Source organism: Dermacentor andersoni, chromosome 9 (genome assembly GCF_023375885.2).
Source record: "Dermacentor andersoni chromosome 9, qqDerAnde1_hic_scaffold, whole genome shotgun sequence".
Lineage (NCBI taxonomy): Eukaryota > Metazoa > Arthropoda > Arachnida > Ixodida > Ixodidae > Dermacentor > Dermacentor andersoni.
In genome coordinates this window covers 133,377,557-133,401,863 of record NC_092822.1, presented here as the reverse complement: position 1 = coordinate 133,401,863, position 24,307 = coordinate 133,377,557, and the positions used below count along the sequence as shown (strand labels likewise).

Genomic DNA, 24,307 nt, shown 5'->3' with positions numbered 1-24,307 from the left:
CTTGTCGTGGGACCGCACGCCTAGATGTCTCTCACACTTGACAGGTCGATCATAGCAGTATCTCCTCCATAGATGTTACTGTTACCCTACTTTTCATTTCATTTTCATTTTATTGCTACTCTTACTATACAAATTATCAAAACACTGACTGAACCCATAGCCAAAGGGTAGTGTGGGGTTCAGAAACAAAAATACACGATGGCAATGACGCAGCACTTGTGTAATGTGAAAAGCCCAAAATCACTGCGAAAGACCAGAGTACAGCATACAATGAGGAGAAAATAAAATAATGTGCATTTTACAGCAGAATGAATAAATATCTGTAATGAACAACAGGGTACAACAAACGCAAACCGAAAACGACTGTCACATAGATCAAATAGGGCTCATAAAGTATGTTCTTAATGTTTTATTTGTTTCGTGGGACTGTTTTATTTCTGGGGGTAAAGCATTCCAAACCTTGGCTCCTAAAAACTGCACCAATCTTTCACTGTAGATGTTATTATTCGGTGGTAGATTTATGTTACTATGTGTGAGGTTTCTCGTTAGTCGAGAAGGAGAGCGAAACAGGGAGGCATTGAAAGGGTGGTTATATTTTACTATGTTGTTTACACACACCGCTATATTTAAAGACCGCAAAAGGTCAAAAGGAAGGATATTTAATAACTGGAAAATTGGTTTACTTGGTTCAGTATGCTTGCTTTGTGTTGTAATTCAGATTGCCCGTTTTTGTAATCGCCGGATAGGATCAAGGTAAGTGTTGTATGTCAAACCCCATGATTCTAAACAGTATGTTAAATGACTGTTAATAAGGGCAAAATAAAAGGTACGGAGTGTATGTCTGTTAAAACAATAGCGGGCTTGTAATAAGGCATAACGGCCAGAAGCCAACTTCGAAAAGACGGCGCTAATCTGATTTTTCCAGTGAAGATGTTCATCTAGAATGACGCCAAGATACTTAAATGAGTGTGTTCGTTCGAGTCAGTTGTCGTTAATGAAAATGTTAATTTGTTAATGAAATTGTTACTTCATATCGTCAGGAAATACTCCCGACCGAATACCGAATATAATATATGAGGAAGTACGGGACTTATAATTCTAAAACAAGTTTGAGTTGTATAATCTGAAGCTTATCAATGTCTAGTTCTTTAGTCTTTTTGTTTAGGTTAATAAAAGTGGCGCAGATTTCTTGTTCATTCGTCTGCGCAAGGAAGGTTTCATGCGGGGAATGGAACGTTGATATAACTCTTAATGGACTGTCGACAGAGGGTTATTGCATTTGTACGGACCCATTTCGCGCCTATCCCATGGGCGCTGCGATGTTTGATCACTTGGTAACCCGCCCATTGCTTGCCTAAACTGCCTTCGTCGCCTCCATGTTCAGAATGTGTTTGTATGACGCCGGTGCAGTTTTGCAAACCTCTGGTTCGGGAGATATCGTAGACGGTGACTGGGTGGATGAAACGAAGCTTTGCCCACGCGCTTGCAGAGCTCGTTAAGCTATGTCCAGATGGCGCGAGCAGCATATATCGCGCTTGTTCGAAAAGCGGGGCCACATATGCATTCCAAGCTCTCCAAACTTTCCGCTCATGAATTGAGTCAGGATTAGTGCGTTTTGCTATTCGTTATTTATTTGGCCAGTATTTCTAAGTAGCGGCTGGTCACCTTTCTGAATTCCTCGGTGCGGTCACAATCTGATTATTTTCTGCCTGATGGCTCGCGGGCGTGCTCATTTCCGATAGATTGGTCCTTGCTGCGCTGAAGGCTTGAACCGCGGCTGTTTTCTACCTTGTAATACCTTGTAGCATAGATGTATCATCGCTAGTAATTCACTTCCTCTTGTAGACCGTCATTAAACATTCAACTTCGACCATTCGTGCGCTATCGCTGTGGTCCGTCATTTATTGTGCGTATATGGTGCGCATATGTTCAAGTGTGCGCCCATTCACTCATTCACACATTGGCGACAGAGTCGGCTAAAGGTTTCGTGCCATTTGGAGTAGATGCGCGTTGGTAGTGTGCGCGAAACGTACTGTGACAGGAACCGGTGCTAGTACATTTATCATTGTTTAACGGGCGGTACTCACTCTTGCTGACGTTCCAGTGCTTAAGCACTTCTTTGAAGGTTAGCGATACAACGCGGGCAGATGAGCAAATTTCTGTATCCGCGAAGAAAGCCGTTCATATCGAAGTGCTGATAACACGTATGGACAGTTGCAGTAGTCGGCCGCGAACTTGTGCACACAAATTCATTCAATTCATTAATATGCCAGTCACTATTTTAGCAAGGAACTACTGCACACGTCTTCAATCCTAATGATTCCATGCAGCATGACTGAATCACAGTGCGTTAGCGAAAACGCAGTTGCGTTTCCGACAGCTGATTGCACAGAACCAAGATGGAAGCGGTAGTGGTTCCGTGCGCTGTTGCTGAGGCTACGTGCGGCGCGACGCCGAAAGCGCCATCTCGTTTCTGTAGAACAAGCTGCTCCGCAAAATGGGTCAATAGCTACGTTTAAAAAGTGGTTGTTGAAGTGATCCGCAAGCGCTTTGCAGGTTGGTTCAACATCTTTAACCGCAATGTTTTCTGGCGCGACATCTTGCTTTGCGCGGCCGAGTACATCGTCGATAACGTTCCACATTTAAGTCAGCTGATTTATTTGTACTATCCGCAAATATTGCCTCATTGTAGGCTGTCTTAGATCGCTTAAGTTTACCATTTACTTGATTCCTACTTTTTTGAAGCCTGCCAGATTTGCTGGTGCAAGTTAATTCAGGAAGACATGATAACGCTGAACTTTTACCTGTATCATTCAGTTGAGAGACGACGCAACCCACTAATTTCTAATCCCATTAGATTGATTTATCTTCTTCAAGGGGAAGTATAAATTTGCACAAAGGCTGCAATAAATTTTCTGCATATCACGCTACCGCCTGTTGTATCGAAAAACCAGTCAGGCTCGCTAACATCACGCTTGAAAGCCTGCAAGCTTTAAGGCGATGTAGACTGTACGACGTCTGGCTCTTGTGAACACTTTGTAGTTTTAATTGTGGAAGAATGCAACATAAAACTTCTATCAAAGTCCTATGCCTAATGAGTCGAGAGGATGTCGCTTTTTCAGGCTTTCTGCAAACGCCCCTATAAGCGGGAAATATTGCGTTCATATATTGCTTTCTTGGAAACAAGCGCCTCCGACAGGCAGCTAGAATTTTGGAAATATATCCGCAAGCGCTCTGGTAAACACGGAGAGTGTTTTCGCCTCCTGAGCTCCGTCGGATTAAAAGTCGAAGGCGTTGCGTTATGTTTTGATGGTCATTTCACATTGCTTATGCCAAAGTTCAGGCTTCAACGCAGCTGTGAGTCAACAGACCACGACAGTTCCAACATCTAGTGCAGGGCTCTTTAATAAAAAGCTCATCAACGAATGCCTTAAGCGCATGAAACTTTCGCTATCCTGTGGCTCTGAAGCATCCCCTCCTCAGTGCTGAAAGTTTACGCCAGTACGTTTGCCGAATTACTGACATCTATATTTATTATCTCTCTAAATACTTCCACTTTCCCCCTCATCTGGAAAACTGCTCGTGTTTTTCTTGTATCTAAGTGTGGCCGTAAAAGAATGTCGATCACCCGACTTCTCGGCTCTGTGCCACGTCTAAAGTCCTTGAGCTGGCCCTTCACAACATATTGTTACCGAAGGATGAAAGAAGATTGGGGACGTTGGCTGCTGTTGGTGGTCAGCCATCTTAACTAATCTGACTCCTGCTGCATATATATTACAAATATAGTTTTTCTATACTCACAACACCCCCGTAACATATTGCTGAGAGGTGCGGGGTACCACAGCTGGAAACGGAGCTCCACAGTGGATGTGGCATCACCGTCCGCACCATGAATGACGATGAGCACGCGGGATAAACGTAGTTGCCGCCTCCAACGTCTCTGTCGCCACCTACGTCACGGTCACCTTCGGTTGAAGTTGTGCAACCCAAGGATCCTGGAACTTTCTGCGGGACCGATGGCGCCGACGTTGAAGAGTGGGTGGCCATGTACGAACGCGTGAGCGGAATCAACAGATGGCACCCTACGCTTATGCTAGCTAACTTGTTGTTCTACCTAACAGGCACGGCAAATGTGTGGTGCCAAAACCACGAAGAAGAGCTAATCAGCAGGTACCAATGCAAAGAGAAACTAACAGAGTTGTTTGGCAAACCAGCCGGCCGTAAAATTGCCGCAAAGCAGGAACTGGCTTCCCGTGCCCAATCCCCCACATGGTCTAATGTCTCATACATCCTGGACGTGCTGGCACTTTGTCATAAAGCCGATCCCGACATGACAGAAACTGAGAAGGTCGGGCACGTGCTTAAGGTCATTGCTGGCGACGCGTTTAATCTGCTCATATGCAACAGCTGCTCTACAGTCGACGCAAGCATTAAAGAGTGCCGCCACTTCGAGCAGGCCAAAAGCCGACGCGTCTTGCAACCATTCGTCAAACTTCCCAATACTGCCGCAACGTCCACGTGTGAAGATCAACCCGCACAGCAGCCTGCGTTTCGATCAGAGGACGTGGTGCAAATCGTTAGACGTAAACTGGATGCGATGGCGCCCGCAGCTTTCTTTCGTTCGCGTAGGCCTGATGCTACCACATTTTCGGTTCCCCTCGTACAAGCCATCGTTCGCCAGGAACTTGAAAACATTGGTTTACAGTCTGTGTATGCTATCGCCAATCCCAGAGCTAACGAACGCATTTCTACTATTTTAGCTCCACCCCGACGCTTCTATCCATGTTATCGCAACCCGACTGAGTGGAGAACTGCAGACCACCAGCCGATATGTTTCAACTGTCGCCGCATTGGTCATGTCGCCGGATACTGTCGCAACTCGTCGCCCTCAACACCTCGCACACCGACCAACCTGAGCCGTTTTAATGGAAATACCCGCAATATTTCGCCCACCACCGAGTCCGACAGCGCCGCCAACTCTGCTCGGAACACGCGGTACAGCCGCACACCAAACCGGCTAAGACACCAGTCTCGTTCATCGGAAATACTTATTCTGCTCTCATCGACTGCGCGACCGGCGTTCTTCAGTTAGAACTGCCTCAACTCGCCGATGCTCCGAGTACCGCCCCACCGCGCTTGTGCTCCATTAAAGATGTGCGTCTGTCACCCGAGGCAGTTACGTCACTTTGACCGCCCAGCCACAGGTTCCTGACGGTGAATATGTGCTTTATTCCACAATCGATGTGCTTTTGAACAGAACGTTGCTGTTCCGCATACGTTGGTCACGGTTTCCAATAACGACGTCGTTCTACCGCTTCTAAATTTCAGCCTGTGCCCTCAAGTGCTTCCATCCGGCATGTTTTTGGCCAGCGTTTCTAGTGGATGCGAATTTGACATTGAGAGTCTGAATGCAGAGAGTGCCTTATTAGCGCAAATTGTAGCTAACAGCTCTGGTTCCTTAACGGATGACTTCGCGAAAATTATTGCACCTGACGTCACCTCTGTACAGGCCACGGACATACGACTCCTGCTTGAATCGTACAGTGAAATCTTGGATTTCGGCGACAGGCCTTTAGGCCAAACATCTGTTGTTCACCACTGTATAAGCACTGGAGATACGAATCCTATTCGTCGTCGTCCCTATCGTGTATCGCATGCCGAACGTCGACTCATCCAATTAGAAGTGGACAAAATGCATCCGCAACGGAGTCATTGAGCCGTCAGCGCGCCCTTGCGCTTCGGCTGTCGTCCTTGTGAAAAAGAAGGATGGTGCCTGGCGTTTTCGCGTCGATTATCGCCACTTAAACAAGATCACGCAAGAAGACGTCTACCCACTACCACGCATCGATGACGCATTGGACTGCTTGTCCATCGATCTTTGATCGGGCTACTAGCAGATTTCAGTTGGTGAAATAGAGCTCTAGAAGACGGCCTTCATCACGCCGGACGGCTTATATCAGTTCGAAGTCGTGCCCTTTGGCCTATGCAAGGCTACTGTGACATTTGAACGTATGATCGACTCTCTTCTGCGGGGTTATAAATGGACCACCTGTCGTAGTTATCTTGGCAACGTTATTGTTTTTCCTCCCACGTTCGGCAGCTACCTTACCCGACTCGCTGCAATTTTTGTGGTCTTCCGAAAAGCCGGCCTTCAAGTGAACTTCACGAAGTGCCCATTCGGGCGCCGTCAGAGTACCGTGTTGGGACACCTCGTTGACACATCCGGTGTTCAACCAGATCCAGAAAAAGTTCGCGCCGTACGCAGTCTCACTGTGCCACGCACTGCCTCTGACGTGCGCTGCTTCGTCGCCCTGTGTTCTTGCTTTCGTGGTTTCGTCAAAAACATCGCCGACGTTGCTCGGCCTTTGACAGATCTTCTAAAGAAGAACACGTCATTCTCATGGGGCAGGAACAGGCTCACGCGCTCGCCACTCTCATCGGGTTTCTGATCACCCCTCCCATACTTGCCCACTTTGATGCATCTGCACCGACCGAAGCCCACACTGACGCAAGCGGCTATGGCATCGGCGCTGTGCTCGCCCGCCAGCAGAATGGTACCGAGTGCGTGATAGCTTACGCCAGCCGCCTGCTGTCACCTGCCGAGAGAAATTACTCCATCATTCATGCGTGGGGAAATTGATGGAGCACGTCGTCCAGACCAGACTGATGGGCTTTATGGAGCAGGGCGATCTGTGGCCACATGAGATGGTCGGGTTCCGACCTCACTTGTGTACGCAGGACGTCATGCTCCAAATCAAACATGATATAATAGACTCAAGGTCTAAAGATGCAAAAGCAATTCTGGGACTGGACCTCACGAAGGCTTTTGACAACGTAAAGCCAGAGGCGGTCCTGGAAGGGCTGAACAAGATTAATGTAGGTACCAGGACATATCGATACATCAGGGACTTTCTGACGGGAAGAACTGCTTGCATGAAGTTCCAAACGCTGGTATCCCCCACAATTGAGCTAGGGAGTAAAGGTACGCCCCAAGGATCAGTGCTGTCTCCCCTACTCTTCAACGTGGCTATGAGAGAACTCCCCGAGCAATTGGCAAAGCTCAAGGGATTAAAATTTAGTATATATGCGGATGATATCACCCTCTGGGTCAACCGGGGAAGTGATTCAGCCGTCGAAAGCCTGCTCCAGGCCGCCACCGACATCATAGTCGATTACGCGGCCGAGAGAGGCCTAGCATGCTCGCCGCAGAAATCAGAATTGTTCATATACAATCCGAAACACTTAAGGTGCAAGGCACCATCGGAGATCAAAATTAATGTGGCGGGTAAAGAGGTACCAATAGTCGAGCAAATTAGAATCTTGGGCCTGATTCTCCAGTCACACGGCCACAATGGCGAGACCGTCAAGAGGCTGCAGAATCACGCAATACAGACCCTGAGCCTAATTAGGCGGGTGGCCAGCAAAGGCCGAGGGTTAAAGGAGAAAAATTTAATTAAACTAATACAGGCGTACATATTCAGCCGGGTGAGTTATGCTACGCCATATCTCGATTTGAAAGTGGTGGAAAGAGAAAAGATTGATTCTCTAATGAGAAAGTGCGTAAAACGAGCGCTGGGACTGCCCATGTGTACATCAACAGAGAGACTGATGGCTCTAGGAGTGCACAACACATGGGCAGAGCTGGCGGAAGCGGTGCGAACCTCTCAAATTGAGAGACTTAGCACCACGAGGACAGGAAGAGCCATATTGGCCAAAGTTGGAATAAATCCGGACAGAGGCCCCACCCAAAAGGTGGAAGTAGATAGGGAAGTTAGAAAAAATCTGATTATCCCCCCCCTGCCAAAAAACATGCACCCGGAACATAGCAAAGACAGGAGGCATAAACGAGCCGAAGCATTAAAAATTAGATTCGGTAATATCTCGGAACATGAGGTGGCCTATGTAGACGCGGCGGGAGGTAGCAGCAGTTTTACGGTGGCAACGGCCGTCAGCGGCCGGGGTACTCCCCTGACCGCTGTCACTCTGCGCGGGCGCAACATAGAAGTTGCCGAGGAAATTGCGATCGCATTAGCTTGCGCTGGAACGGACGCGAAATTTGTGATCAGTGACAGCAAAACTGCCATACAAAATTTTAGCAAGGGAAGGATCTCGCCCTTAGCGGCCAGAATCCTAGGCCAGAGAAAGCTAGATAGAAAAATTCAAATAATTTGGACTCCGGCGCACGAAGCCGTCCCCGGCAACGAGGCGGCCCACGAGCTGGCTCGAGATCTCTACCGCCGAGCCGCTACGGGGCCCCTCGATGACCGAGGGAGCGGAGAGCGCATGCTAAAATATGGGGAGATCACGCAGCATTATAGATTGGCTCGTAGACTGGTATCCCCGCCAGACCCAAAATTAAACAACACACAAGCAGTCGCGTGGAGACGACTACAAACTTATACATATCCGCACCCGGTTATGGCGAACCACATGTTCCCCGAGGCCAGGAGTGATAAATGTAATCTTTGTGGGGCGAGAGGGACCCTCGACCACATAATATGGGAATGTCCGTACTCTCCCGGGGGAATACACAAAATAGATAGTAGAGACGCCTGGGAGACCCTGCTGCGCAGCTCGGACTCTGAGCTCCAGCTCCGGCTCGTCCAACTGGCTGAAGAGGCTGCTGGGACCCAAGACCTCCCAGCCTGCATCTGAGGCGGCGGCACTCGCCCCCTGCCCTGCGTGTCGGGGGGTGGGTAGATCACCTAATCCGTTGGACATTAAAGTTTATTCTATCTATCTCCATCACCGAGCGGGAGTCCTAGCTTCAGTTTGGGCTGTCGCCAAGTTCCGGCCATATTTGTACGGCCGCACGTTTTCGATCTTCACAGACCACCACGCACTCTGCTGGCTGTCTTCCCTACGGGACCCCACTGGACGGCTTTGTCGCTGGTCTTTGCGGCTCCAGGAATTTTCACTTAGTGTCTATTACAAGACTGGATGCCTTTACAAGGACGCTGACTGCCTCTCGCGTCACCCCTTGGATCCTCCCGATCATGTTGCGCATGATACGGTGACCTGGGTGATGGGTTTGACTAACATGACCAACATGTGCGCTGAACAACAACGCGATGCATCCTTACAGTCCATAATCGCCGGAGTGCACTCTGGCAGCACTGACGGCACGTGCCACATGTTCGTGCTGCATGACAGCATCCTCTGCCGCCGCAATATCAACCCTGACGGCACTGAGTTACTCCTTGTCTTTGCTCGTCATCTGCGACCCGTCGCTCTCGAACTTCACGATGCACCGACGGCGGGACACCTTGGATTTTTACGTGCATACGACCTTGTACGACGCCGATTCTTCTGGCCGGGTCTGTACCGCTCTGTGCGTCGTTATGTCGCAACTTGCGAATCGTATCAGCGCCGGAAGAAACCTCCCCTGGCACCTGTCGAGCGACTCCATCCAATTGAAGTTCCCTCTGAACAGTTCCTTCGCCTAGGCATGCTTCGCCCTTTTCCTCACGACGAGAGGGAACAAGTGGATCGCCGTCGCAAGTGATTACGCGACGCTACGATAACAAAAGCGTTGCCGACTAGTTGCACAACTGACGTCGCCGATTTTCTCCCCCAACACGTCATTCTCCACCGCGGTGCATCTCGCCAGTTACTCACAGACCGCGGCCGCTCGTTCTTATCTCGAGTTGTCAACGAACACCTTCGCTCTTGTTCCACTGAGTACAAGCTGTCCGCCGCTTACCACCCCTAAAGGAACGGTCTTGCGGAACGTCTTAAGCGAACAATCACAGAGAGGCTATCGATGTACGCCTCCAACGATCACCGCAACTGGGACTCCACGCTGGCTTACGTGACGTTCACGTATAAGTTGTCCCGACATGACACCCCAGAATATTTATCCTTTTATCTCTGGTATCGTCGCGACCGCACACTGCCGCTTGACATCATCCTCCCTTCTGTGCCTCGTGTTGCAACTGCGTACGCTCGTAAAGTGATCGATCGCGCTCGCATGGCACGTCAAGTCGCCCCATCTTGTTTGTTAGCCTCACAGCATATACAGTAACAACGTTACGACCACGGCCATCGCAATGTGAAGTTCGCACCAGGTGCTTGGGTGCCCCCTGGTCACCATATCGTTGGGTTGGCCTCTCGCAGAAGCTTCTCTCTCGCTACATAGTGCCTTATAATGTCCCACGCCAAGTTAACGACGTAAATTACGAAATTTTGCCGCTACACTTTGATGCATCCTCCAGTCATAGGCCTGTCGACGTCGTGCACGTTTCGCGGCTGAAGCCATAATTCGTTCGCAATTCTTCGCCTGCCATGCGCCGAGACGGCGCTTCACCACCCGGAGGTCCTGTTACGGTAGGATGAAAGAAGACAGAGGAAGAAGATCGGGGGACGCTGGCTGCTGCGTGTTGTTAGTGGTCAGCCATCTTAACTAATCTGACTCCTCCTTTATATATATTGTAAATATAGTTTTTCTATACTGGCAACAATATTTTATTTTACTGTGAAGAACTCATGGAAGTCGAATAAACTTGGATTTCTCGCCGGCCGCTCGACCATCACAAATCTCGATAGTTTGATCATACAGGTGATGTTAACCTTAACGGCCAAGCGTCTACGTTTAATATCGCAACTAACGGCGTCAATCATGGATCATTATTAGGGCCATTCCTTTTCTTAATTTTTAATAATGAATATGATGTAATAATAATAATAATAATAATAATAATAATAATAATATTGCGAAGAGTTCCGCTATTCGGAACTAGGCTTACCTTCTATATGCCCATGTCGTCAAGATTTTCAGAAAATACACACTCTTTAAGAATTTCGCACTGTGCTGTCTGTCCTGTTTTCGTTTTCTAAATAGTGCAAACATAAAAACCTCACTTTGAACGCTGCTAAGAGCAAAGCTATGACTTTCACACGCAAAACAGCCAGCATTTATTTTTCGTGTTCTGTAGATTCTGTACCGTCATGTAGGGTCTGTGAGATGAATGATCTCGGTGTTTCTTACAACCTTAGACTTTTGCATAAAATCATTGGCATGCGAGGCATGCGCCATCTGGGCTCTGTTTGCACACTATTGAGGGAATTCGTCTTGAGCACCGTTGCGCAACTTGTGCACAACAATCTGTCTTCCTCAACTTGAATACGCGTCGGTCGTATGGAATATAATTTTTATATGCAACCGTTGCATTATAGGCCGGGTATAAAAAAAGTTTCTAAACCTACATCATCAGTGCTTTGCTAACACGGACACTGAACCTTGCTCTACAGCTCTTGGATTATTACCCTTACTTTCCTGCCGACTTAATCGCGGTGACCTTTTGTTGCTTTTCAAACTCCTTCCCGGTATGCTAACCTACCCTGAACTCCTCAGTTATACGATGTTTCGTTTGTGCGCAAGGTGGCCAGAGAACATACACCTTTCCATTCCCGTGCCTATCATCACCAACACTAAACTGTCCACAGAATACATAGTCTTTTTTACGCTTATTTTCATTATCTTTACATTTTTCATAATTCGATGGCATTGTCCTTTCCTGTCCTTTTATTGTTGTGCCATAGTTGTACGCATTGTTGAACTGCCCTTATCTTTTTTTCATTTTGTATTCAGCTTGCGTTTTTTCCTATGTACAGTCTTCTTTTCAAACTTGTCCTTTATTTTTTGTTTTTACGTATATTCCCCTAGAGCTCTTTTCTTTATTTTTCAATGTGCCCGTTCTCCACCACTCAGACCTGAGGGCTGTTCCTAGGCACGATAAATAAATGATTGATTGATTGATTATTTATATTCCTGGTACGTCTTGTACGCTTTGAACTTCCTGTCGGTGGACAGTAGTTGACAGGTTCGTGCTGCGTGCGAGGCGTTAGTTTTTATCATCAGGAGGCTTACAGTAGCCTACAAGTGGATATGCTGTGGGCGCTGTGTTTGCCTCGTTACTTGCATAGAATTATCGGCACTAGGCACATGTCTTGCTCACCTGCGGTGTTTCCTATGGGCTGCTCGCATAGTTGCTTCGTCTTGGGTGCCTTATCCGCTTGTTACTATGGGTAGCATTGGAAGAACGTGTGGTCTTCCCTTGGAAAATTTTACAGACTTTGCCATAGATGTGCGCCCGTGCCTTTGGTCCATTGGTACTGATGCAACCTTTCCAAATCAACTGCCCTTCCACATACGTGTCCTTCGATCTGAGCGATTATCAAATGCGAGACGCTGATTCACTTTCACCCGCGTAGGGTCTCCTGCTCTACAACGGCGGAGGATCCTCCGGCCGAGGTGACTTCCTGGCACTGCGACTTGAAGCCGGACGTGTCCAGTTCCGATACGACTTGGGTTCTGGGGCAGCGAATGTTTCGTGAGTATGCCACCCGCTAACCTCCTAGCTACGTGTAGATGCATTTACATTCGGGCCGCCGTGGTGGCATAGCGAGTTTTGCGTTGTGCTGCTAAGCCCGATGGCGTGCGATCAAATCCCTGCCGCAGCGGCTGCACTGTAATGGCGGCGATATGCGAAAACGCCCGTTTACCGTGCGTTGGGTGCGCGTTACAGAACACCAGGTGGTATAAATTAATACGGAGTCCCCCGCTATGGGGTGCCTCATAAGTATACAGGGGTTTTGGCAGCCACAACTTCAGAATTTAATAAAATATCCATCTACAGTCGTCCCATAGGTTATATGCAGTGAGCAATTAATGTATGAGTTCCGTTGCACTGGTTATCTTCCATGAAAAAAAAAATATCTGACGCACACAACTGTTCACAACAGCGCTTGGCGCACAGTGGGGGCAGCAGCGTGTGATCCTCGAGCACTTTGATGAGTGCAGAAACCTCTTAGTTCGAGGATTCCGTAAAAGATGGTGCGTTATGAAAACGAAAAAGTGGCGTTAAGAAAAATTACCATTCATGTTGTACGCATGCGTTGCAGCTCATGCCGATGTCCTGGCGTGACAGTGGAGTTCGCCTGCCGCTGCTTGGCACGCAAAAAACGTCGGACTATATACGCGCCTTTCAATGCAATTCAAATTATTTCATTTTTACAACTTAGAAAAATACACAATATCTGCCTAGAAGCTATGATAAGCTATGGGTCTATAACAAAGTGATTGTTGGGTCATTGCCAGTAAGAATAACTGTTTCTGAAGGCAGATCGGCACAGTAAAGAAACGCTTTAGAAGTAATAGATATTATTGTAAATGTGAGAATAGTTTTAGTAATATATGAAAGACAAACTAACGCGCGGTATACCATCCTTAGAGTACCCTTGTCGACTAGGACGCACGTCGTCACCAACAATAGCGGAATTTGTGGCAATTCTCCAAGCCACTTATCTTATCAAAACATATGAGACACCAACAAAGTGGGTTTTTGCACGGATTCCTTATAGGCTTTAGCATGTCTTGAAAATATTGATGACAGCTAACCACACGCACGCATAACATACGCAGTACTGAGCAGTTTAACTCAGGCTAATGAAAGGAAACATGAAGTGATATTACAGTGGGTCCCGGGCCATTCTGGTATAGCACGCAACGAACTAGCGGACTCATTGCCAATATCGGCCCATAAAGATGTAGAAATTATACTCATCCCTTTATTTGCAATGGACACAAAACGGATATTGAGAGTACTAAAGAAGGACTTGTGTATGTCAACATGGTGTAACGAAAATACTAATGAATCAATTCTTTATGAAGTCGACCCTCAACTCAAATACCAGCTGGATGTACAACTTTATAAAAGTTCGAGACACTAATTCATCGAGTTCGCCTTTGGACAGCATACACCAAACATTTCCTATATGGCATCAAACGTGCTCCTTCCCCGCCTTGCTCCTGTGGCCACGATGATGAGGATGTTCGCCATCTACTCCTCGAATGCCCCTTATACGACATTCAAAACGGCGGCTAGAACAAGAGCTGCACTCCATCGATCCTCACCGGCTTTTCTCACTCCCAAAATTGCTGGGCCGATGGCCATCGAAAATTGCACAGCGAAAAGCATTGAACACACTTGAAAATTGTTATGAAGAAATAGGCATCCTTAACAAGTACTAGGTATTGCACTGAATAATCACACGATGTTACTATAACATTCTTCTATTATTTGTAATAATTAGTGCTTGTATATTACGTGTTATACATTTTTTTGTATTCTGTGCGTTAACTATTTTAATACTGCGTAATTCCTCATCTGTTTATATGCTCATTAAGGTCTCCATCGCTGCCGTTTGCCTGTGTTTGTGACTTCGTTTACGAATCATTGTGATGCAACTTGTATTTCACTTTTATATTGTTATCTTCATGGGCGTATAGGACTGAGCTGTGGATTTCTCACCGTATGAAGTAATTTCTTTTCATTTTCCTAGGCACTTTTCATATTGTTTTTTCCCCTATGAAAAAAGGAATAGTCTTCACCATTATAAGGTGACTACGTCTCTTTCGTTTCATTTCATTTCAATAAAAGAAAAACGCACGTGGGCAGCCTTTAGAGACATGTGCCCCACACCTCTCTCTCGCCCTGAGGCAAGAGAGAGGAGTGACGCTCGTTCTCAAGATGCCCTCAGGCCAATTTAAATTAATAAACCAATAAACATGATTGTATTGAAAGAAAAGACCATTAGATTTCACATTTAGGGCATGTAAAATAATTTTTTATAAGTATTGAAAAAATTCTATAACCAAGTTACGAAATAAAATATAGGTGTTTATGGAACACCATTGCAGGATGGGACAATGGTGGAGCTACAAGTATAAGCTTGCTGTTTGGTTCGTGTCCGACAGCAGCCGAAGGTCGCGAAGTGCTGCCCGTATACCAAGCATCACCACTGGAAAGATTGTCGCCAGCCGCCGCAGGTGGCCAGGCCATTTCTAGTGCTTCAAAAGGCGCCACACATTACAGTGCGAATAAGCATTTCCATGGGTTTCACCAATATTTTATTGCCACAAGGGTCAACTGCTGACATGAAGCGAGCCAGTTATATGTGTCTTCACAATGGCCTGCTGCTTTACACGCTTACGTTGTCCGTCACCAGACGAGACAATATTGACCAAAACGCACAATTTTCTTTCATGCTGCAGGGGATCTGTTCTCCTCGTGTAAGTACATTCTTTACTCACCGAACTACTTTTATTATAAATAAGCCTGAGGTTATATGTCTAACGGCAGCCTCGTCTAGTGAAAACTAATTGGCTTCGCTGGTAAGACAAACAAGAAAAATAAAAGACGATGTCTTTTTTTTTTTTTTTTAAAATAAGGAACATGCCTGTCCAGTGATGGCGTCCCCAAATAGCCGGCGGCTACAAGCCAACCACTAGGTAGCCGAAACACGCATTTTTATTCAGTCGTCACTTACTACTTTTCACTAGAGACAGCCCGATGTAATTGATACTTGACTCACTAATTTTGGTACTGCAATTTATGCTATAAGAAAATTTAATTTTGTTCCCCAACAATTGTCACGGCCATTCCTCTGATTGGATTGGATTGGAGACAACTTTATTTATGCCTGCAGTTGGGCGCTCGCGCGCCCCGACGAGGCCCTACGTCATCCTCGAAGTCGCCGTTACTCGGCGTGGGTCTCCGCTCGCCGTTGCCATTTTCACGAAGTAACATCGAGCCGCACTTAAACATGTGTGGTGACATATTAAGTTTAGTGCCACAGTGGCCAAAAAAGGGAAGTATCAGTTTGGAGCCTACATTTTTATGGTCTCTCAAAATAATCTATATATATATATATATATATATATTACGCGCGAAGGAGACCGTTTATAACCTTTACGGACGAAGGGGACCGTTTACTTTAGGTAGCGAAGGTGAGCGCAAGAGCGGCCAGCTGGTTGATCAACTGAGCGTCGTCCTCTTCTTCCTTCCCCCACTCGGGACCGCAAGCACGTTCACTGGTCTTCGTTTTCCTCATGCGTAACATTCCTCTCGTCGCAGACGAAGCCCGCCGGGCGAGTCAATCCATTTGTCTTGACGTGAACAACTTCAAGCGGGCGACATGGACCACTTGTGTCTTGGCAGCTCTTCTACCACTCGCCGTGAGGCGAGCTATGTTATACGTGACTTCCGTGAGTCTGTTAATAATAACAAACGGTCCATCGTAGGTGGCCAAAAGCTTTTGGCATAACCCGCGTTTCCGTACTGGAGTCCACAGCCAGACTAAATGACCTGGCGATAGGTTACCGGGCGGTGGCGAATGTTGTAGCGTGCTTTTGATCTGTCCTGCGATGTCAAAGTGCGCAAACGAGCAATACGACGAGCTTCTTCTGCGAGGCAGAGAGTCTCGGCGACAGTGTGATTTTCGTTACTACAGAAGAGGAAAACAGTGTCGATGGTGTACCGAGGTGGCCGTGCGTACAGCGGGAAGAAAGAGCTATAGCCGGTAGTCCCGTGCTTGGCGGTGTTGAACGCGTACATGATAAAAGGCAGTACGTCATCCCAGTTCTTGTGGTCGGATGAAACATACATAGCTAGCATGTTTACAATTGTTCGGTTGGTGCGCTCCATAAGCCCACTCGTTTGTGGATGGTATGGTGTCGAGTGACGCAAGTTGTATTCACACAAACAAAGCAGCTCCTCTACAACGTCCGCTGTGAATTGTCGTCCACGGTCGCTGATGATCACGCGAGGCGGACCATGTCGCTGGATCACAGATTGCAGCAGGAATGTTGAAATGTCAGTGGCAGTTGCGGAGGGCACGGCCACCGTCTCACAGTAGCGTGTGAGGTAGTCGACGCAAACAACTATCCAACGGTTTCCCTTGGCTGATTTTGGAAATGGGCCTACGAAGTCAATGCCTACTTGTTGGAAAGGCGTGCTTGGAGGCGGGAAGGCTGCAGGCGACCAGCTGGAGCAGTAGATGGCCGTTTGTGGCGCTGACACTGCATGCAGCTGGCCACATACGTCTCAACAGACTGCCGCATTCCAGGCTAATAAAAGCGTTCCTGAATCAGGTAGAGCGTCCTCGCCGAACCTAAATGGCCAGACGTAGGGTCGTCGTGCATAGCACTCAGAATCGCTGTGCGAAGGCTCGCCGGTACCACTAGGAGAAAACGGGCGCCAGTGCCGGAAAAGTTCTTCTTATACAGGAGTCCATCATGTACACAGAAATGGTTTTCTATCGTCGAGGCGGTAGTAGCGGTGAAGAGCGGTGTTAATTTATCGTCTTTTCACTGTTCGGCTTTCAAGCAGTCGAAGTCTGGAAAACGCGGCGACACAGAAGCCACGAAGTGATCGAAGTCGTCGGCGTCACAGTACGTAGTGCTAAGTGGCATACGCGAGAGGCAGTCCGCATCAGCGTGTCGTCGACCGCTCTTATAAGAGATGGTGAAGCTGTATTCTTGCAGTCGGAGCGCCCAGCGCGCAAGGCGGCCACAAGGGTCACGAAGATTCACAAGCCAACACAATGAGTGGTGGTCGGTGACCACTGTAAAGGGGCGTCCATACAGATAAGAACGAAACCGCTGAACCGCAAATATTACCGCGAGGCATTGTTGTTCCGTGACAGTGTAATTCTGCTCGGGCCTACTTAATGAGCGGCTTGCATATGCGATCACGTGTTCGCGGTCACCGAAGCGTTGAACTAGGACGGCACCAATACCTATGCCACTGGCATCCGTATGGAGTTCCGTCGGAGCTGAAGGACTGAAGTGTTGAAGAACCGGTCGTGACGTCAGTAGGAACTTCAACTGACGAAGAGTCGCACGCCGGAGTCCACTAAAAGGGGGTGTCCTTTCGCAGCAGGCATGTCAGCGGATACGCGACGTCGGCGAATTTAGGAATAAATCGGCGGAAATAGGAACAAAGCCCCAGAAAACTACGGAGCTCCTTGACAGAGCGCGGTCCACTGAATGCTTCAACGGCCTGCTATACGGCCTGCCATATATATATATATATATATATATATATATATTGCAAAACTACTCTGGTGTCTTATTGGCATTCGTAGTTTTACTTACTCCTACCCATAGTTCAGTTGCTTTGTCTTTTATTTATGCTGTCATGTTAGATATGGCGAAGGCATTCGTTACATTTCTCTGGGTCTGCGGTTGCGACAAGGCGTCTATTTCCATTCATTAGGCTCTGGCGCTTTCTCTTCTTAAAAGCAAGCTTTACCGCGAGGCAAGCTACAGTTTTCCTATTCAATTAGATGTAAAACGCAGACACCTGATTGGAATACAATTTATTTTATTTAGAAAAAAGATCCGGATTATATCAAATGTAGCAAGCCAAATTTTATTACAAGGCATTGTAGTTCTCGCGAAAATGGCCAACAACAGATAAGTTAAATAACCGAAGCAATAAGTTTGCAAACTCTTAACTCTGCACCAAGGACTGATATACCTGTTCCGTAAACTACAACTCTTATAGAGTCTGGAGTAGACAAATATGGTATATGTGTGTACCGATTACAAGAAAGTGCTACAATGTCCTTGATGGTTATGTACAAGGCCTACTTGTAAGTCAGTGGTGTAATAAAAGTTACAATACTTTGTCCATTTCACACGTCTCAATGGGGGCACATCAAAGTGTTCTCATATCGTTTGTGAGACGAACATGAAAAGCTGTAGTCTTGATGTTTTAGTTTTCATAAATTCTGCGATGTTCAACAGTAAAAAAATTAGCGCTCTTCCTCGGCGATAGCTACATATTTCATGAGTGAAAAAAAAGACAGCTTAAAAAACCTACTGCTTGCATTTGGTAGACTTTCGCTTTTAAGTAATCAAATTCGGTGCAGTTGTTGCCGAGCAAAAGGTCATTCGGCGAGCTTTCTTTTAAATCCTGACAGATGTCAGCCTTTCTTGCATTACATGAAGCTGCGGAAAAATCATACTCTTGGTTTTCTAGGAAACCTTAGCTCACTGGATTGCCTGCTGACAGGTTAAAATTTTTTCCCTTCTTTTCACCTCTTTAAATACACTGCAGCACACTCCGCTCCTCCCTTCCTTCTCGCTGTTACCTGTTTTTGAGCATTTTGGCTTCCTTTGCCTGCCACAATTTAGGGGAGGGCCTTTAGAAGAAGGGGGAGCACTTGTGGTAAGGGGCTTGCCAAAGATTCCCGTCAAAAGGTTCGTTACAGGCTGCCCTTGTTCTGCCTCTGTTAATCCCTTTAAATCTCCATCTTCCTGTCAAACACACTCGACTAGCGTTCTTCGCAATAACACATAGACCATGAGGTGAAATTTTACCATTTTTAGAACGAGGCTGATCGTTTCGAGAAGTACGAACTATGCAGTCAAAATTCTGGCGCGTGCTGCAGGTCCCCCAATGAAGTGACTCTGAACCAATGGCACGTGGTGCGTGTGACGCGCACTCGCAGAGAGGGCTCCTTACAGCTCGACGATGGACCCACAGTGCACGGAGAATCGAGTGTGAGTATCCCTCTGCTCGAGATTGGGCCCTGCTACATTTCCATCTCGTGATTGAAGTGTTATGAACGAGGTCGAAGTGTTAAAATTAGTAGCAGAAGTGCGGCTATAAAGCGCATTTGTTACTCTGCATCTAGCTTTGATGGGTCTTAATAATTTATATCTGCAGGTATTACAGAGTTTTTGTGTCGTTACTTCAGCTTCGAGGGAAACCAGTACACTCAAGAGGGAGTAGTTGTATCTGTGTCTACTATTTTGCAATGCATTTGAAGTCGGCACTCATATGCGTAACGTTGCAGCTGGTTTTGTTATCGCTTCAAGGGTGGGTTACATTGCTTCTGCCTTGCATCCGCATGCGTCGGTTCTTGATCGCGGCGATACCTGCACTGCTTCAAAACCCTGCTGAAATAGAACTGCGGCAAAGTATGTATGGCACTTGACAAAAAGGTTACATATCTGGCGACTCTAACCACAACATGACTCTACGGGTGACGCGAAGCCCGATGAAAACCCTATAATTGGGCTTCGAAGCTGTGCGATCATTTCACTATTCTATATATTGCGTTGTAGTGATGATGAAGCGTCAGGCAACACCTGAAACAGCACCTCTACCTGATGTCGCGTTATGTTTACAATGAAGAAGAAAGATGCACAGAACTCAGTCGTGAACCTAACACTTTATCGGGTCAGTTTGTGCCCCGAAAGATAAGTAGTACTCAAAGCATAACGTTAACGGTGTGCACTGTTGTCGGTCTTCGAAATATTTTTATTTTATTTATTTATTTATTTGATACCTGCTTCGCCTTTACAGGCATGACAGCAGGGGGGTACATAAAAAGAAGCATCATATTTGACACGAATAAAGAAACTAATTACACAAAGCGCGGTAAAAAGCATCATTCGACACATTGGATACAATCATAGGCGGAAGATCATTCCACTCTCTTATACATCTAACAAAAAATGAATAGCGGAAGACGTCACCTTTAAAGGAAAATTCATTCACTTTGAGACTGTGGTCCCTTCTTTGGGATATATAGGACGGCTCTTGAATGTACTTCTCCTTATTGATTCCAGTTTTAGAATGGTAGATATTATGGAAAAATTTCAACCTGAGGTTTCGTCTACGATCTTTCAATTCTTCCCATTTAAGTTTACGTTTGCATTCTCTCATGCTAAGTTGACGATCCCAATTACCTAGAACGAATCGCACTGCCCTATTCTGTATTTTTTCAAGCGTATTGATCAGCTCTTTGGTATACGGATCCCAGCAAACGCATGCGTACTCCAGCAATGAGCGCACATGAGTGAAATACAGTTGTTCTTTTAAATTAAATGGAAGTTAGCTGAAATTTCGCCTTAAGAAACCCAAAACACGTGCAGCCTTTACTTTGATGTGGTGAACGTGCTTAGACCACCTCAAGTCACTCGTTAAATAAACTCCTAGATATTTATATTCCCTGGCCGTGCTTAAAGTAGCGCTATTTATGGTATACGTATTCAACTGGTATGAACGTTTCCTCGTAAAAGTGACGTGAACACACTTTTTAACATTCAACGACATTTCTGAATGGGCACACCAGGATGATATTACATTCAAATCATGCTGCAGGTATTCGGAATCACGTTCATTCTCTATAATCCTGTAAACTACACAGTCATCCGCGAACATTCTGAACGAAGATTTGAGGCCAATAGTAATATCATTTATATACATCAGAAACAAAAGAGGGCCCAGAACTGAGCCCTGAGGAACTCCTGAGGTCACGGGAACATATCCGGAGGAACAATCGTTGAGAACTACCGACTGCTGTCTTACAGAGAGATACTCGGCTATCCATGCAATAACTGATTCATTCAGTTTATAGCCCCGTAATGTACTAATAAGAAGATCATGGGGAACAACATCGAACGCTTTTTTGAAGTCCAAGAAAATACAGTCAACTACTTTACGCTTATCTATTGCTAGAGCCAATTCATGCGTGAACTCAAGAAGCTGTGTTGAGCAAGAAAAACCTTGCCGAAAACCGTGTTGACTAGAATGCAGAAGATTATGTTTAACCAAATGTGTCATTATACAACTATAAAGGACATGTTAAAATATTTTACATGGTATACTGGTTAACGACACCGGCCTGTAGTTCTCGACGTCATTTCTTGGCCCATTCTTATGAATAGGTGTAACACGTGCTAACTTCCAATCACAAGGTAGTGCTTTCTCAACTAAGCACTTCTGAAATATGACCTACGGGTCAAGTTTGTTGGCGATTTATACAACACTCATTTTACATTGCAGCGTAATCACTGGCGTTCGCGCATGTTGCAGACTATACACTACTACTCGTGTCACGCACGCAATTTGATCACACAACATTCTTTCGCTATAGAATTGGCGACAACATTTATAAAATTTTCGACGTACGTTGATGTGTCTTGCAACGAGCGATAGCTATGTAACAATTGTTACCCAATAACAAACGTGCCCGTGTTATGGGATTTGGGTACGGGATGCATGTGTAAAAGAAAAGTGAAGAAGCCAGAAGCATGTTGCAGAATATTATAAACAGAATAAACACTCTCAGTAGGTAATTTATTCCCAGAAGAGACTAAGACGCCACGTTGGCACAGTTTCCACATTTTAGTAGCGATTTGATATGCCTCAATTACCTCTTAGTTTTGTCATATCTTGAACCAAGGAACTCAGTATTGCTGATAGATGGATAGCAGCTACATCATTTGCAGGGCGTAGCCATGAAGATGTCAAATTTGTTCTTTCCTGCTATTCTTAAAACATCGCATTGTCTGCGGAATGCACTATTTGCCACAGCTAACCGGCGTCCAATAGGGAACACAAGAAATGCACTCTGCGAACTTCGCATCCTGTTTCATAGAGGACGCTCCTGAAACTTAGCTCTGGTGCCAAAACGAACATTATACCAGCAATAGCTCATCCGGCAACAAAATATGCGGCACCTCTGCGTTCGTTGTGTGCTGACGTGCATTCCGCCGCTCCCATACACGCGTCTGTCTACAGGCGTCGTACATCGTGACCGTTGTAGCCTGATGACCGGGGCGTACGTACGTGATGGCTACAAACACAAGCCCCACGATGGCGGACAACTGTACTCAACAAGCCAACAGTAAGCAATGAGAACCATGTTCTCGCCAGCGACACAAAGCAGTCTCAACCGTGCCGGTGCGGCTCCCGCCATTTTGCCCGAACAATCCGGCCGTATTGTTTACTCAAGTGGAAGCGCTCTTCGTCTTGCACCGCATCACTGCACATCGCGTGAAGTACCTTCATGTCGTCTTTACACTACCATCTGCAGTTGCGGACTGTTGTAGCGTGACACCAGGCACGGGTTAGAACGTACTGTACGGTCGAGGCGCACGCTGGCAGCCTCAACTCAAGAACAAAACACATAACGATACTCGGGCGCGTATATAATAAGCACACGCTATCTCTCAGCGCATGCGCAGCCAGAAGTAGCTTGCGAGCACACATATATGCTACGCGAATGACTGACAACGTCACAACACTTCCTTCACGCACAGTATTAGAAATGATCATAAATAAGGCGATCACGTGGGCACAGATCTCTTGTGCTTTGTCGTAAGTGTACTCATCATTACTGGAACGCAGTGGAGTCGTTGCTGGCGATGACGACTATGGCTATGGTCTGGCGTCGGTGGAGTATCGGTGACGTCAGGTGCATGACTTCAACCAGTGGGTCACGTCGTATCGTTGGCTCGATGGTCGCAAGTGGTGCGCATGCACGAACCGCACTTTGTTTCGCGCGTTCACCAGATACGTTGAAGATGACTTTACACGCATCACTTCTCTAGGCCACCAGTTCACCACTTCTCCACGCACACAATGTACCCACAGCAAACAAGCGCGGCGGACCTCTGCGCATATCAGCAGATGTTTTTATTTTCGCAGTCTTAGCGTTTATCGCATCTTTTACGTCTTGACGTAGCAGTGTCAATCGGGTCCGCAGCTTCTTTCGTACAAATAATTGATCAGTTGTTCTTCCTGTGAATGCATTGTTCGTTAACAGAGTAGGAAGTTATCTATTCTGTGTTGAAGTGTTCTATTAGTGCCGTTTTCTGCATCTTTTAAAACTTGTTTCAGCAGTGCTTTTTTACTTGTCTGAACTGCGTGCTCCGCCGAACCGTAAGGCTGCGGGTGCTACGGCGGCGTCAGTGTGTGCCTCGCACCATTAGCTTGCAGGAAGTATTTAAGCTCGAAACTGCGGCCCGTTGTCCGTCACTACTTCAGGAGAAAGGCCATGCGCTCCGAACCCAAGAACGTACGACTTGTCTTCTAAGTGGTCGTTCCGCTTGTGATCTTAATTTCCAACCATCTATAATAAGTGCCGATAGCCACAAGAAATGTCTTTTTTCTTCGGCAAAAACTAAATGCACTCGTTCCCGCGGATTTTGACATGCTTGCTACGGCGATAAAGGTACCGGTGGCGCTGCAGGGAGAACAGTCTGGCATATTTCACATTTGCGCACAATGTTTACGACATCCTTCTCCATCGCCGGCCACCAGGCTACTCACCTCGCTTATGCTTTCATTCGGGGTATTCCCAAGTGCTGTTCATGCAGCAATTGGAGAAGACCATTGTGCAATGAATCGCGTACTACAAGTGTGTTCTTTCATATAAGGCACCCGTCGTCTATAGTGAGGTCCAAGCGGGCGTATCCAGAATGGCTTTATCTCCTTGGACACTGCTTTGGGCCTTCCATGCCAAATCACGTCACGCCCACAGGTGTGAGTACTTCATCTCACCCACTTTCCCGGCTGACATCATTTGATGGTAACCGCAAGTAATTTAGGGCCTAAAAGTAAAATATTTCTTTAGGATTGCTGCTTGTATCGGGTAGAGGTAAACGCAACAATGCGTCGGCGTGCTGGATAACGAATGCTTGCGTGTGTTTGATTCTGTAGCT

At 46.6% G+C, this 24,307-nt stretch overlaps 1 protein-coding gene across 2 annotated transcripts in view; it reads left to right on the top strand.

The window, feature by feature from the left end:
- The window catches only part of LOC126529753 (agrin-like), a 481,149-nt gene that overhangs the window by 395,019 nt on the left and 61,823 nt on the right, over positions 1–24,307 (top strand). The window contains exons 14-16 of one of the 2 annotated variants that reach the window (XM_055069998.1): positions 12,214–12,332; positions 15,056–15,073; positions 19,240–19,351. In XM_055069998.1, coding sequence (XP_054925973.1) covers positions 12,214–12,332; positions 15,056–15,073; positions 19,240–19,351 — 249 coding nt within the window. The remainder of the gene's footprint in view (positions 1–12,213; positions 12,333–15,055; positions 15,074–19,239; positions 19,352–24,307) is intronic. The other variant, XM_055069999.1, reaches the window with a different exon arrangement.